The 16,105-nt window shown below is 48.2% G+C and overlaps 1 protein-coding gene across 1 annotated transcript in view; it reads left to right on the forward strand.

Annotated features, from left to right (window-relative positions):
- The window catches only part of Hunk (hormonally upregulated Neu-associated kinase), a 117,259-nt gene extending 103,010 nt beyond the window's left edge, over positions 1 to 14,249 (forward strand). Inside the window, exons 9-12 of the mRNA NM_001191662.2 lie at positions 2,139 to 2,186; positions 8,167 to 8,347; positions 10,702 to 12,535; positions 12,666 to 14,249. Of these exons, the coding sequence (NP_001178591.1) occupies positions 2,139 to 2,186; positions 8,167 to 8,347; positions 10,702 to 11,360 (888 nt within the window). The 3' untranslated portion in view covers positions 11,361 to 12,535; positions 12,666 to 14,249. The remainder of the gene's footprint in view (positions 1 to 2,138; positions 2,187 to 8,166; positions 8,348 to 10,701; positions 12,536 to 12,665) is intronic.
- Positions 14,250 to 16,105: the final 1,856 nt, after the last annotated feature.

The following is a 16,105-nucleotide window of genomic DNA, read 5'->3' on the forward strand; positions in this document are numbered from 1 at the left end:
CCTCATCTCTATTCTTTACCAGAGGACAAATGAGCCTAATTGAGTTTTCAAAGCTTCCCTCTGGGGATTACAGTGCTGCGCTACTAAGAATTATTCTTCCTCTTCGTGTAAAACGGCAAAGACTGCTTTGTGAAATGGGAACCTACAGTCGGGAGTGGTGGCGCATGTCTTTAATCTCAGTACTTGGGAGGCAGAGGCAGGGGGATCTCTGTGGATTGGAGGTCTGCCTGTGTACACGTGAGTTCCAGCCAGGACTATATAGAGGGACGCAGTCTCAAAAACAAGTGGGTAAGACATGTATCTCACTTGGAAACACCAATGTGTGGTGTCCAAGGGACCTCTGGGCCCAGTGGAATAAAGATGGGACAGTCATCATTTTTAAACTACTTATTAAAAATATCTTCAAATGGGCTAAATATAATGCCTTTAAACACAGAATTTAGCCATCCAGGGCTACACAGAGAGAACCTATCTTAAAAACAGGCCTAGTGCAAAACCATATTTATTGAAATATCTTTAATAATGTTGATTCATAAAATGTGAACTAGAAGCGGGGGGTGGGGGTGGGGGGATGTCCGTCCACACAAGATTGAGGTCATGGGGCAGTAGGGGATGGGATTTTTCTGACCTGACTGTTGTAACAAATAAAATCCCAGAGTGCATGCCTCGGTTCTAGAGGTCAGTGTGACTTAGGGCTGGTTCCTCCTGAGGGCTAGGAGAGGGAACCTGCTCCAAGGTGGTTCTCTAGGGTCTGGCAGTTGCTGTTGGTCTTCCCTCCTTGGCTTCCTTCTTCTGCATTCTTAGATGCATTCCTGTGTCCACAGTTTGTAATGACACCGGCCATATTGCAGGAACCCTCCCTCCCCACCCCATAACCTCGACTTAACTCAATTATTTCCTATAAATACCTGGCTCAAAACAAGGTTCTATTCTGGTTCTAGAGATACTGTTAACTTGTGGGGGCCATTAGTTTAAAGGTAAATATTAAGATGTTCAGTTCACGACTCATTTAAAAATCTCCATGACTTGGGTCTAGAGAGACGGCTCATCAGTAAAACACTTAACTGCTCTTGCAGAGGTCCCTGCTATTGTCCCCAGCACCCACATGGAGACATACAACAGCCTGTATCCCCAGTTTCAAAGGGCCCGAAGCTGTATCTTCTGTCCTCCATGGGCACCCACACATACATGGTACATATGAACTCACACAGACACACATATATGTACACATAAGGAGCTATTTCCAGTGATATCTGCTGCCAAAGGGGACATCCGTTTTCTCCAATGGAGTGTCACAACACACAATGAACTCTGTGGCTTTTGCTTTTGTTTGTTTTGATTTGTTTTTTAAGAGAAAGAAAGAGAGACCTTGAAATTGGGTGGTAGATAGGATCCAGGAGAAGCTGGGGAAGAGGGAAACATGGTCAAGCTCTCTCTCTCTCTCTCTCTCTATATATATATATATATATATATATATATATATATATACACACACACACACACACACACATACACACACACGCACGCACGCACGCACGCACGCACGCATGCACGCACGCACACGCACGTGCTATTGGTAGCTACAATGGGATCAGAGAGGCTGGAAGAAGTATCAGCCAGATATGGGCCAGCAGGTAAAGGCACTTGTCACTAGAGGACCAGCGTTTACGCCTTAGAAACCACATGGTAGAAAGGAAGGATCCAGCCCTACACAGGGTCCTCTGACCTCCACGTGTCTATCATGGTATGCCTCCATACACGTATTTAACAAGCAAAGTTAAATTCATAAATTAGAAAGAGAGTTTGAGCTGGGAAAATGTCTGAGGAGAGCCTCGGGTGTTGGGTGGGATCTGGCTCTCGATGTGGTTGCTGCGCCCATGGCATCTTCACTGCGGGAGAGTCACGTTGAACGGCTTCATGTCGGGAGAACAGTCCTCCCCTCCTGAGCTTTAGGGTTTAGTAGCTTTGCCTGGAAGATCTCTGCCTGTGAGTCCTCCGCACACTGCGGTTCAAGTTGATTCTTTTCTGTGGACATGGAAATGATTAATTTCCCATCGGGGGAGCCACGGCGGGTAGAGTTCTGGGAGGAAGGGATGGATGTAGCTTCTTGAATTGATGAGAACTGGTGTTCTTCACAGGCCTCCCTGGATACCTGGACAAAGGACTTTGAACTCCATGCTGTGCAGGTGAGAACTCGGGAATTTCCGATGGGTTAGCAGGCTCTACAGAGAGATGCGTTCTCTCTCACTTACATATACATATGAAAATAGAGACAGGGTGGAAAGAAAGACAGATAGACAGAAAGAGTCGTCTTTTAAATTCTTGTGTGTGTGGTGTATGTGCATGTACATGTGTAACTATGGAGACCAGGAGAGTGCACTGGGTGTCTTCCTCTGTCACTTTTGTGCCTTATTCTTTTGAGGCAGGCTCTCTCTTCCTGAGCCTGTAGCTGGGTTTTCAAATAGGCTGAAAACCCCAGAAATATTCTTGTCTTGGTGCTCCCATAATGCCAGGGTTACAGGCATGCATAAGGCCATGCTTGGCTTGTTACATGAGCGCTAACATCCAAACTCAGTGCTTGGGTAGCAAGCACTCGGAGGCCCGGAGCCAGCTCTCCAAGCCTGGTTGTTTTTTCCTTAAGACTTTGAACGGATTGGATGAGGCATACACATTAGGAGGCCCATCGACGGTCTTTAGCCAATGTGGCTGCCAAGATCCTACACATACCTTTGCAGCAGCATTTATAGTGGTGTTGGCCACACACAGCCAAGTTGACACACGGCGTTGACTGTCACATGATCCCGAGTATCAGCCAGTCTCCCCTGAATCAGCCTCTGCAACCTTCTTTCCTTATCCTGAATCAAGGTGTACAGAATCCTGTCCATAGTTGATCAGATTCCCCCTCAGATGGGCTTGGTGCCTACTGTGCAGAGCCATGTTTCTGTGTCTTTTACTCCTGGCTCTATGATTTGATTTATGAACCCAATCTTCTTTTTATAAACTTACTTATAGTTGCTATTTTTTTTTCTGCAGCCAAATCTGGCTCTCCCTAGCATGACAGGCACAAAGGAACCAATACCAACTGGCTAATGACATCTGGGAATGTTGGCCATCTGGGGTGGGAGGGCTCTGATGCTCTAAGCAACCAGGTGAAGCCTCTTGATTGTCAGTCAAGCTCTACCTTAACTTGGTAAAATTCATGCACTGACACTGATGGAAGCAGCTTCAAGTGCCCTCAGCCACCGGGGCTCACTCTCAGTATGGAAGAGAAGTCAGTTTCCGAAGGGGCAGCTCCCCTTTCAGCCTGGGGTGATAGGAGGTCTGTCCTGGTTAGGTCAGAGCGTTTGCCAAGCTGATCAGCATGCAGGTACAAGATGGATCCTGGCTTCGCTTGCAGAGCTGAAGAGGACCCACACTTCTGCTTAAAGAAGGGATACACTACCCTGGAGGCGATGGTAGTTGTTCATGGTCACGGCAAATTGTACAGAGCAGGGATGGATTCAACTGCCATGCTATAACCATGGCTGTCCTTCACTGGTGACTGTCATGTCTCCAGGGACGGTCAGAAAGGCAGAATCGAAAAGGACCCAGCTTTCTGGAGCTCAGAGCTTAGAGTCTGAGGAACAGGCCTCTCCCGTCAGTGGAGCGGATTCACATCTGTCCCTGGACACTCAGTTGATGTTGGTTTCTTCCACTGAATGGCATGTCATCCTTTCTGGGTCCTCGTTAAAAACTTTTGTATCTGTTTTACATATCTCTGGCGGGTGTAACCGGGGGCCAGAGGTCAAGATTCTGCTTGTGGGGCTGCAACAACGGACAAGGTGCCATTGCTATGGCTTGAGAACTTGAGTTCAGATCCCTAGCACCTACATAAAAGCCGGCAGGCATAGTAGCCCACCTGTGACCCCAGTACTCAGAGGACCCCCACAGGTAGCTAGTTAGCCTGGCCAAATCTATGCTCTCCAAGGTCAATCAGAGACTCTGACTCTGTAAATAAACGAGAGCATGACTGAAAACAGCAAGTGATATCAACTGACGTCTATGTGGTCTGCACATGCGTGTGTGCACACACATACAAACACACACACACAAAAAAACACACTTGCATGCACACACATATACACACATACACCACACATACATACATATAAACACACACATACAAACACATACACATATAAACACATACTTGCAAGCACATACACATGCACACACATACACACATACACCGCACACACACATATAAACACATACACACATACAAAAACATACACATACATACATACAGACACATCACAAATAAAAACATACACTCATATGCACACACACATGCACGTACATATACACACATATACCCCACATACACACACATATATATACACATACAAACACACGCACACATTCACACACACATACAAACACACATACCACACACTCACACACATACACAAACACCCACCACACATACACACAAGCCACACGCACGCATGCACGCACGCACGCACGCACGCATGCACAGCTGCTTGTATCCACATCATGTGGTCTTCTCTGGTCTGACTTGGTAATATAAAACTTCCCTGTGGATTAAAAGGGAAAAGTGCTTGGAGTCAAGATGGTGAATTTCCTTACAGTCCTCGAGCCCTCAGTGATGCTAGGGAACCCTGACCAAGGAGAATCAGGGAAAGCCCGTCCCTGCAGCCTCAGCTCTGGTGGGTGGGGCACCTGCCCTCAGAAAGCAGAGTCCCATCTTTGTTTCCTCCGAAGACTACTTCCTGTCACGTTGTTAGCACGCTGCTCCCTAGGGGTTTCTTTTGGAGAAAACAGGCAAATGAAAAGGTCTAACCATGTGATCATCGACTTGGGTTTGGGGCAATGGATCAGGTCTTTGGTTAAATAAACATGTTTCGTTTGGCCCACTGAACTTCCACATGAACTGGCCCATGGTCCACCCTCTTTAAGGAGTGCTGAGGCTTGAGCTCTTGACTGCTCCCTGGAATAAGTTACTAGGAAATTTCTATGGAGATGTATGTTCTGAGGGGTTTTGGGACATGCTGGGGCACAAGCCCAACAAGGGTGGCCTTAGCAGGGACATTTGGAGGTGTTCAGCTACAAGCAGTTTCGTCTTCTCACAATGAGGCCCTCTCCTCAAACACGGGAAAACTTGTTCTTACGGCTAGCAGCCTTGGCCTCCCTCTCCAGCAGACGTTCACATCTTACCTACTTCTGCTAAGTTCAGTTCGCAGTGAGGCTGGCCCAGCCCAGAGCTTTTATAACCTGATTCTTAAACCACAGAATCCCTGAAGGGGCTGGAAAGAAGCCACAGTAGGTCCCTACAGCTGCTGACGGCCCTCCTGTATCTGGGTGTACAGAGCAGCCTGAAGGGACCTTTGCTGTGCTCGCTCTCTCTCTCTCTCTCTCTCTCTCTTTCTCTTTCTCTCTCTCTCTCTCTCTCTCTCTGTTTTAAAGTGGAGTGAATGTAACTTTTAACTTTTTTTTTATCAAGTTTTATTATAAAGTGCATTGCAAAAGTATATCATTAGATTTAATTTTCTCCTCCTTGAGGTATTACCAGATAGAAAATGGTGACTTTGCAGGAGAACAGAGAGGTTAAAAAATAAATTGAAGACAGGAAGACATTCTTTCAGACTTTTCAGGGCAAACCTAGCCTCTCCTCTTTCATGCTTGATAGAGGTGTGTGTGTGTGTGTGTGTGTGTGTGTGTGTGTGTGTGTGTGTGTCCATCTGCCCACCTGTGTTTGTGTGTCTGTCTGCCTGTGTGTCTGTCTGAGTCAATATGCACCTATCTGTATGTGTATCTTTGTGGCTCTTTCTGTCTATCTGTATGTGTATCTTTGTGGCTCTTTCTGTCTGTCTGTGTGTGTGTGTGTGCGTGTCTGTCCGTCCGTCTGTCTGTGTATCTGCTATAAAAGCTTGCTTTCCTTTGCTTTAGAGAAGGCAGAGCGTGCGTGGACCAGTTATGTCTCATGGAAGCAGAGGAGAGCAGTAGAGACCTGTGATCATCTCCTGCCCCCTTCCCACGGTCACTCGGAACACACCTCGTAGAAATGCCACTTCACTTTCTATTGTTACAACAGAATGCCTGAGAGCGGATAATTTATGAACAACAGAGGTTTATTTCTTACATTTCTGGCTGCTGGGAAAGTCCAAGGACTTGGTGCCAGTGTCTGGGGAGGGAAGTCACAGTGTGGTAGAAGGGACCGCGTGTTTGGAAGTACAGCCGGCATTCTTCTTTTACTGGGAGGCTGTTCCTATGGTAACTGCGTTTCCTCCAGCTGCCACCCCCTGACCCTACCCCAGGCCACATGGAGACGGTAGTTCACAGAACTGATGAGGGCTGTAGAGCTGAGGTTTCCGTCTGTTCAGGAGAATCACTGGACTACCCCAGGCTGGTCCCTCATCAGAGGACCCTGTGACCTTAGGAATGGAGGCGGAGGAAGGAGCCTGTAGTAGCTGTGTGAGCTACTGTCCTTACCTCCCGCTCCCCTCACTGGTTAAGGAGCTCCCCTCCCTGGGTGTGGCACTGAGGACCCAGCATCCTCACTTCTGACCTCTTGAGCCGCTCATAGGTACTAGACATTGGTGAAAGTGCAAAGCGACTCCCTCACAAAGCTCTTTAGCCTGTGAGTGAGAAATTGATGAGCTCCCTCAAATTGCAAAACCTCTTCAACTTGAAGGCAAGAAGAATGTGGAAAACAACCTTCCCCTCAGCCAGGGTGAGGCCAGGGAGGCTTTGCCTGTGATTAACAGTCGACATCAATGTTGTCATCAGGGCCAGGGAAAGGATTTCTCCTTCTGCAGCTGCTTAGTGGCTTCACTGTTCTCAGAAACTTGAACTCAGTTCATTTTAATCAGTCTGGTCTTCCCTGACCCTTTCTCCCTCCCAATAGCTGCTTCTAATGCCGGTTCTAAGTACCTGGCTCAGTGCCAGAGGCTGTGGGGTTGAAGGCAAATCAGTCAGGTCCACTCCTGTTAGAGGGATCAGGATCTGGTTCTGTAAAGATAAAATCTACTGCTCAAAAAGTGACAATACCCATGCGAGTTTTAGGTCTATACGTAAATGCTCCCACACGCGGATGGTAGACAGGGTTAGAAGCTCACCAGGGCTTCTCTGGCTCTGTATGGTTTAGACTAAACATGCTGGGTCTCGTGTTAAATGAAAGCAGCTATCTCTGTGTTTGCCAAGTCTTCGTTGCAGTCAGGATCTCAGGGTGCCACTTGGGGAGGGAGGGATGGATGGATGGATGGATGGATGGATGGACAGATTGATGGATGGATGGAGTTAGTATTTTGAGTCTGTTTGGAGTTTTTCATTATTGTGCTAGCTATCTGAAAAAACAACTTATAGGACAAATTATTTTGCTTCTTATTTTGCTGAGGTTTCAGACCATAGGGGTAAGGGCAGAGCAGGGCTGGTTGTATGGTGACAAATGGAAGCAATGGAGGGTTGGAAAGAGGCCAAGGCAAACTGTAACTGCCAGTAACACACTCAGTGCCTTTCTCTCAACTACGCCCCGCCTTCCTAAATTTCACCTCTTCCCTAACATTCCTTTCAAATCTTGAAGCCATCAACAGATTCGTAGATAAGATCAGCACACTCATGAACTAAGGGCCCCAGGACTTGCCGTTACAGACACCCCAGGATTAGGCTTTCTAAAGCCCCTATAAGTTGTTCAAGCCGAAGGTCAAGATTAACCACAGCCAAGCCTTATTGTGTAGGTCAGGCTGGCCTTGAATTTGAAAACCTCCTTACTCAGCCTCAGAATTCAAATTTAATTATAGGTCTGCACCACCATGCCCAACCATGGCAGCACTTCAGTAGGTCTTTGAAAGTTTGAATTTGTTTCCTCCTTAGTTCCTTCAGATTTTTCCAGAATACCTGATCACATGGTGCAGCCTTGACCGCTCTGGAATTTATTGACACAGTGCAGTATAAGTGAGCCAGAGAGAGTCCAGGTTTTCTTGCTCCGGGCAGAGGGAGCTGGCTAACTGGAGCATGGGCTAGCCTCAGCCTTCCCTTCAATCCATGCACTGATGAGTATCCAATATGATGCGCTCTTCTCCTCTCTCTGGATGACTTTTTCGGAGATGAATCCTCAAGTATATATCTCGTGGGTGTCTGAATACGTTTGCTCACTTTGTTTTGAAGGATAAAAAGCCCAAAGAACAAGATAAAAGAGCTGATTTTCTTCATCGTCCATTTTCCAAGAAGCTGGACAAGAGCCTGCCTTCTCACAAACAGCCGTCGCCTTCACTGATCACACAAATCCAGAATACCAAAGCCCTGCTCAAAGACCGGAAGGCCTCCAAGTCAGGCTTCGGCGACAAAGGTGGGTCAGCTCCACTGGCCTGCTCGGTGCTCGCCGCGGGTGGCTGCATGGGCTCAGAACAGAGGTGATTACGCCTCTGGGAGGTACCATTGGTACATCTAAGGCTAAGGGACTCAGGCCAAGCAGCAGGGTGGACCACCTGTGCGGGATTCGAGAAGACAGAGGTGGGCACATGGTATAATGAAACAGAGGTCGGGGTACGTGGTGCTGCAGGTATACAGTGCTGAGGGCGAAGATGCAGAGATGTGGTCGAGAGTCATCAGGGTGCTTGCGACTGTGGAAGAATACTTGAGGTATAAGGAACTCTAGAGGCGGGAATTAGAACAGAAATCAGTGTCATTGGAGCAGAGGCTGGTACGTGGTACTGGAGGAACCGTGATCAGATGATAGATAATTGTGGTATGAGAGTCGGGGTCCGTGGCATGCAGGAGCAGAGGTTTTCATGCATGGTATTGTGGGACTAGGGGCCAGGGTGTAAGGTATCACAGAAGCAGGTCAGGACGTAGGAATAGAGGGCTATGTGCAGCCTGAGAGATTGGCACACGCCGCATTCTGGGGCTGGGATGAGTACCCATGACTACAGGAATCAACGGGGTAGATTGAGGAGAACAGAAGGTGGAGGTAAAAGCGGGTGCTGAGGTGTAGTCCTATTGGAGCTAACATGGCCCCATGAGACATTCAAGTGTGACCACGTCTGGGTTCTGGAGTGGTGGTAGGATTCCCCGACCCAAGTTCAAGTCCCAGCTCTGCTGTGTGCTGGGGATCAGAGGTCTTCCTTGAGTCCCTTAGTTGTGACAGCCACTGGCTGTCAGAGCTATTAAGTAAATCCATTGTGTCCTGATTCAGAATCCATTCCATTATTGATAACTGACCCATGTGACCATCCTTGGATGATACAAGATGCCTGAGAGGGGACAGGGAAGCTGGGGCTGTCCTAGTGTAGAATCTTGAGGCAGGAGGGCTCTCTTTGTATAGGTTGGTTGCAGGGTTTCATTATTTATTTATGTCCAGAGGTCAAAGCGTCTGATCCTGAGGCTCAGGGAGGGGTGTGGTCCTCTGAAGTCAACTCAGACTTGTTTGCTTAGTGAGACCCTGGGAGGCCAGCATAGTATCCCTTCATTTCCCAGAGCAGCGTGTCTTGGCGCACAGAACATAACAGACCTAGGAAGGGAGGCAATGCTCGTGCGCCAGCCGGATCACTGTCAGAATAAGCCATTAATGAAATCCTACTTCTTCCTGCTGTCACATCCCAGGCATCTGCTGCCTGAGGAGACTTACTTCCGTGTTTGAGTATATGTGGGGATGGAAGATTCTCTGAGCCCTTGGCGGCTCCGGAAGCCACTCCTGCTGGGCAGCACCCTGCTCCTGCAGCTGGGCCATAAAATGTTACTCAGTGAAAAGGCCCCTAGGTACAGCCCAAGTGTGAAGCCTCTAGGGGGTTTCCCTCTCCTTCCTGTCACAGTTTACAAACCGGGATGTTAGTCAGTGCCAACTCGGGATGGAAAGTCTAGCCATTGGCTACTTGCCTTTGCTCAGTAGTTCTGTTTGAAGTTGACGAGGCTGCCTTGATTTTAAAGCCACAAGGGAGCCTTAAAAAAGGAGGGGTACCTACAGCCTGAGTGACCCCGGAAGCTTTCGCACTAAGGGCCAGTCTTCAAAGTTCAGATATTGTACGAGACTCTGTGTGTTCCTAGAATGGCCGAGTTCATGGAGCTGCAGGTGGAATGGCGCTGTCGAGAGTGTAGAGAAACACTCTCGACAGATAGTGTAGAGATAGAATGAGTGTGTGCTCAGTGGCAGCGTTATTTCTGCAGGATGAAGTGGCTGTGTGTCTTTGCCAAACTGTAGACTGAAAGAAATTGAGCTGGTAAACTTTCTGTTACATATGTGTGTGTGTATATATATATATATATATATATATATATATATATATATATATATATATTTTACCATGATAAACTTGTAAGAAAGTGTCTGAGGGGACACAAGTCTTTCCATAGTTAGCAGTCAAAAGACCAGTAAGTCAGACTCTGTGGATGTTTTGGTCTTTAGTGGACATTCTGTTAAGCAGGCAAACTCCTCTATTCAAAGGCCTCTTGACAGTGTCTGCAATTTTCAATTACCAAAAGGGAGTAGCTGTTGAATTGGGCTAGCCTCGTGTCTCCTACACCCTAGAAAGACTTGTGTGGTTCTGTGGGGCTTCAGGTGCTCTGACTGATCTTCCTGTAACTAGCCAAGGCTGTTTGCTTCCTCCTGCCTTATATGGGTTTGCTTATTCAGTTAAGCCGGGGGCAGCATGCACGCAATGGCTGTGTGAGAACCTATTTTCATGGTCTTGTTTCCCTGGTATATAGACTCCTTCGGCTGCCGAAATCTTTTCCGAAAGACCTCTGATTCCAATTGTGTGGCCTCCTCTTCCATGGAATTCATCCCTGTCCCACCTCCCAGGACACCAAGGATTGTAAAGAAACAAGAGCCACACCAGCCAGGGCCGGGAAGTGCCAGCATGCTCCCCAAGGAAGAGCCCCTGCTGCTGGACATGGTTCGCTCCTTTGAGTCAGTGGACCGAGAGGACCACATAGAACTGCTGTCCTCTTCCCACCATTATAGGATCCTGAGCTCCCCTGTGAGCTTGGCGCGTAGGAATTCTGGTGAGAGGACACTCTCCCCAGGGCTGCTGTCCGGAAGCACGTCACCTCTCCAAACGCCTCTGCATTCCACACTGGTCTCTTTCACTCACGAAGAAAAGAACAGCCCCCCGAAAGAGGAGGGTGTGTGTTCACCACCTCCGGTCCCCAGCAATGGCCTCATGCAGCCTCTGGGGAGCCCCAACTGTGTGAAAAGCAGGGGAAGGTTCCCCATGATGGGCATTGGACAGATGCTCAGGAAGCGGCACCAGAGCCTGCAGCCTTCCTCAGAGAGGTCCCTGGAGGTCAGTATGTCCCCTCTGCAGCCCACAGCCCCCTCCAGCCTCTCCTTCGACATGGCCGATGGTGTCAAGGGCCAGTGTTAACCTAGGATGGCGAGATTCTGGGTCTCTGTGAGGAAGGCTGTGGAATGGGGTTCCACACATGCTTCAGGGCACGAGTGAACAAGCCTATGGGAGCATCTTTTATTCTTTTATTCCTGCTACACGATGTCCCACGCTCATATCAGCTAAAATCCACAGACTCTAAGTCCACACACTCACCCAGGGACCCTGGGAGATGCTGAGGTTCCGGGACCTGAGGTGGGTGTTGGTTGGGGGGTGGGTGGGTGTGGGAATCACACATTCCAGCCTGAGATCCTCTTCGCTATCACCAATCACTGAGCCCTCTCCAGTATCCCCCGTGGGCTCAGAACTAAAAACCACACCTCCATCTGCTGGGCCGCTCCGATCTCCAGACTGGTACCAGGCCTCCCCTCCCTCTGCTGTGTGTGCCTCTCACAGACTGCTGTGTTCAGTGGTCAGCTACAGTCTCACGGGGACCACACCATTCGCTGTAAGAACGTTCACCCAACCTAGGGATCCTTCCAGCGAAGGAAGCAACCCCTCTTCTCCTAACAGAGAGTCCCTGTAGGAGAGCAGGAGAGTAGAGTGGTGAGTCAAAGCGCTGGACCCGGAGGGAGATGGGATGGCACCTCAGACAGAGGTGGAACCCAACAGTGAAAGGTGAAGACTCCTGTGTAACACTTGGACAGATTTTTCTTTTCTCTCTCCCCCCCCCCTTTTTTTTTTTTTTGTTGAAATTTACTGAGGATTGAATGAACTTGTCCAAAGAGATCTTTCTCTATATGAAGTAATTTTTTTTTAAGACAAGGGAGGGTCTCATTAAGTGGCCCAGGCTGACTTCAAACTCATGATCCTCCTGCCTCAGTCTCCAAAGTGCTGGCATTACAAGTACATATCCCTGTGTCTGACTCAAAATAGCATTTTAAAAAACAAACAAACAAACAAAACAACTAAATGGCCAGATGGAAAGTAGTTTTACCAAATTTATGTGGTTTTTTTTGTTTTTTTGTTTTTTTTTTTTCTGAGAGGCTGCAGCTCAGACCGCCGAAAGGCTGGCTTGAGTGGTAATGGGAGGGACATTGGACCATAGTGGCCTGCTTGCCTGAGGGATGGCAGCTTAGCCATTCTGTGTTTGTACTGTGGCAGCAGCAGAAGGCATAGAAGTTAGCTCCAGATGGTTCTGAGGAAAGAGAAAGGTTTCTTTTTTTTTTTTTTTTTTTTTTTTTTGGTTCTTTTTTTTTTTCGGAGCTGGGGATCGAACCCAGGGCCTTGCGCTTCCTAGGTAAGCGCTCTACCACTGAGCTAAATCCCCAGCCCCCGAGAAAGGTTTCTTAAGGCAGAGTTGAGGCAGCCAGAAGCAGGCATTCGCTGTGCTGTACCGTTCTGGCGAGGTTAGAACTTGGCTGTTCTGCTGGGGGCCAGGAGCAGGTTTGCCCCCTGGGAGCACACTAATGGATGGCTTCATCTCCAAGGAAAACAGTGTCCCCCAAACATGTTTTTCAGTCCACACCGTATTCCTCACCTTCCCCTCCAGGATTGAACCAAAGATGCGTTTCCCGTTTTGTGACTGTGCCGCCCTGTGTGTCTTTTGTGGAACCCAGTGTTGTCTGATCATGTCCAGCTAGCACTTGATGGAGGACTGCCTCTCTGTGGATCCTGGGCCCTGGTACTTAGCAGGGGACGATGAGTACCATTGTCAGGAGGGGAAGACTTGGCACAAATTGAACCACAGCTAGTTTAGGAGATGGGTTTATGGAACGGCCCAGAATCTTTGGTGTTTGACAATTTCAGATGTGATCAGAGACCTTAGCTATAGCCATGAAGCCGGTTTCATCATCTTGGTCCATTGATTCTCAAGTGGACAAATTTCCGGGAAATCACAAAGCCAGCCTTTGCCAGTGAGGATGAGACAAAGCACCAACCGTCTCTCATTTACTATTGGTGGCTTCCTTTGGCCTCTCACAGCTCTGACTGGATAAGACGAGAACACACATTTGGCTGGCCCTGGAATAAAGATGCTCTCCTTTTGGGTGATTTTGGTAAGACCTGGACTACTTAAACCCTAAGGAGGAAATGACCCCTCCTGAGGACCCATTAAGAGGAGGCCAGTCCTTTCTCCCAGCAGTCTGTGGTGTTCTTCAGCATGACTTCAGTCCAGCTTCCAGGACTTACCACTGAAAATAGAACTCTTTAAGCAGAGAGAAGAATCATCTACAGACTCCCTACTTGATGTGATATGTTTGGGGTTTGATGGGTGATAACTGCCAGATGCAGGCACGTGGCTCTGCGAGCCGGTAGGATGTGTACCTGTGTGCTGTGCCTGCCCCCTTTCCTTTTCTTGTAGCCCCTTATGTCTTTTTCTGGCTGTTTGCTTTTCTCACGCGTATACATGCCTATGTTGGTGTTAGCTCACGGAGAAAGGGTTTCTCATTCTTCGGACGCATCGCAAACAGCGTCGGTTGTAGGGCTCGCTGCCTGAGTTGCCACTGGTAACTTGGACTCCGAACTCAGGTGGGTAGTGAACCTGTTGAGAGCAGGAAGGAAGACAAGCTGTGTTTTGGGGTGCACATAAACACCTGACAGACAAGTCTTTGGAAACCGAGTGAAAGAAGAAATGTTAAATTCCTTGTTGTTTTATGGTATTTATACGGAAAACTTGACTATCCTTTTGTTACGTGCAGAGTGTATTGTCTGACCCATAACTGTCCTTCATAAATGAGTCCTTGCCTGTGATTCTAGTCAGCCTGTGGCTACTGATGGGAATGGCCGGCCTGTCGTCATGTGAAGTCCAGGAGGAAGAGTCTATTTTAGTCGTACGGTTTGGTCATAAGTAAGGACTATATTTATGTCACCACTATTGAATATATGTACTTTTATAATGGCTGTGAAATACACGTTTTCCTCACTATGGCTGCTGCTTCGTTTATGGATGGATCGCAAAACACTGAGTGGAGGTGCAGGTACCACCGTCTACTTAAAACTCTTGGCACGGGGCTGGGGATTTAGCTCAGTGGTAGAGCGCTTGCCTAGGAAGCGCAAGGCCCTGGGTTCGGTCCCCAGCTCCGAAAAAAAGAACCAAAAAAAAAAAAACAAAAAAAAAAACAAAACTCTTGGCACAGATACAAATGCGGACTTGGGAGCTTTTCAGCCGCAGTAGCCCCTGGTTAATCCCCCACAGTGGGCTGTGCGCTGAGTGGCAGCTCCGCAGGGCTCAGCAGATTTTCACATCCAGGGGTCAGGATTTCCCAAGGAAACCAGAGACAGATGTCCGTGAGTCTTGCTTTTGGAATCTGTCTTGTTCTAGGTCATGGGTCAGGGAAAGGGGTGGATACCTGTTAAGGCAGGAGTAGACTCACTGTTTGGATTTCCCTGTGTGTGATACCTGTCAACTGTTCACAGAGTCTTTTTCTATCAGTGCCATCTTCCTGTCCCTTTCCCACAGGGACTCAGCAGGCTGCATGGCAGGGCCCCTGTTCCCACTATTCAGACTCACTCTGAAGTGAGAGATAAAGGAGCCGTTTGTAGTTTGATGTTTTATTTGTAAGGGTCACAATATTTCAGAGCAGGACGGAACCTGAGACTCTGTAGTCCAACCTCCTCCTCTTCCTCCTCCTCCTCTTCCTCTTCCTCCTCTTCCTCTTCTTCCTCTTCCTCCTCCTCTCCCTCCCCCTTCTTCTTCTTCCAATAATTCTTTTCTTCTTCAAGGTCTCACGTAGTCCAGGCTTGCAGTGAGGTCATAATCCTCCTGCCTCAGCCTTCTGAGTGCTGAGAGAACACACGTATGTACCACCACCATACCCAACTATCTCAGTCTGTGTGTTTTGCTTTGTTTTTTAGATAAGGTCTTGCCATGAAGCCTAGGCTGACCTTGAAATCACAACCCTCCTGACTCAACCTTCTGCATGGTAGGATTATAGATAGACAGACACCACTGTACTCAGTTACTCCAGCCTTTTTAGAGATGAAACTCCAGAATCCCTGGGTGAGCCGGCTGCCTTGGGATTAGAGGAAAGTTGAGGGCCAATCGAGCTGGCATTTACTTCCAAGGCTCCAGGGAGGACTGTTTCTGTATCCTTGAGGCATCCTCAAAATGGCTAGCTTCTTGAGACCCTGCAGATTGTTAAGTAGAGTTTGTCCTCTCTGCTACCCTCCTATGGCCATCGAAGCTCAACGGACCGCTCCCCTTTTTTGCACTTTCTGGTTTTCTTCAGTTAATCTGATGCAAATAGGAAGCCCTTGTTATCTACTGGGGTTTGTGAGACTAAACCAATAGACACATACACAGAGACAGATCAAAAAGTGAGAGACAAGTTCAGAAAGAATGCAAGACTGGCTTTTCTTCTTCCCCTTCTTCTTCTTCTTCTTCTTCTTCTTCTTCTTCTTCTTCTTCTTCTTCTTCTTCTTCTTCTTCTTCTTCTTCTTCTTCCTCCTCCTCCTCTTCCTCTTCCTCTTCCTCTTCCTCCTCCTCCTCCTCCTCCTCCCCCTCCCCCTCCTCCTCCTCTTCCTCTTCCTCCTCCTCCTCCTCCTCCTCCTCCTCCTTCTCCTCCTCCTCCTCCTCCTTCTTCTTCTTTCTTTTTAGCAGGGTCTGGAATGGCTCTTGGTTACTATATTTGTTTTCTGTGTACGAGTCTCTGTGCCACAGACACAGTGAGAATAATTCAGCGCGGGGCTGGGAGCTGGTTCAATGTAATGTCATCACTTTTCAATGGAAGGAGTGTGTTTCCTGAGTGGTGAATGAGTGTACTATCTGTGGCAGCTCTTTGCTC

This window comes from Rattus norvegicus, chromosome 11 (genome assembly GCF_036323735.1).
Source record: "Rattus norvegicus strain BN/NHsdMcwi chromosome 11, GRCr8, whole genome shotgun sequence".
Classification (NCBI taxonomy): domain Eukaryota; kingdom Metazoa; phylum Chordata; class Mammalia; order Rodentia; family Muridae; genus Rattus; species Rattus norvegicus.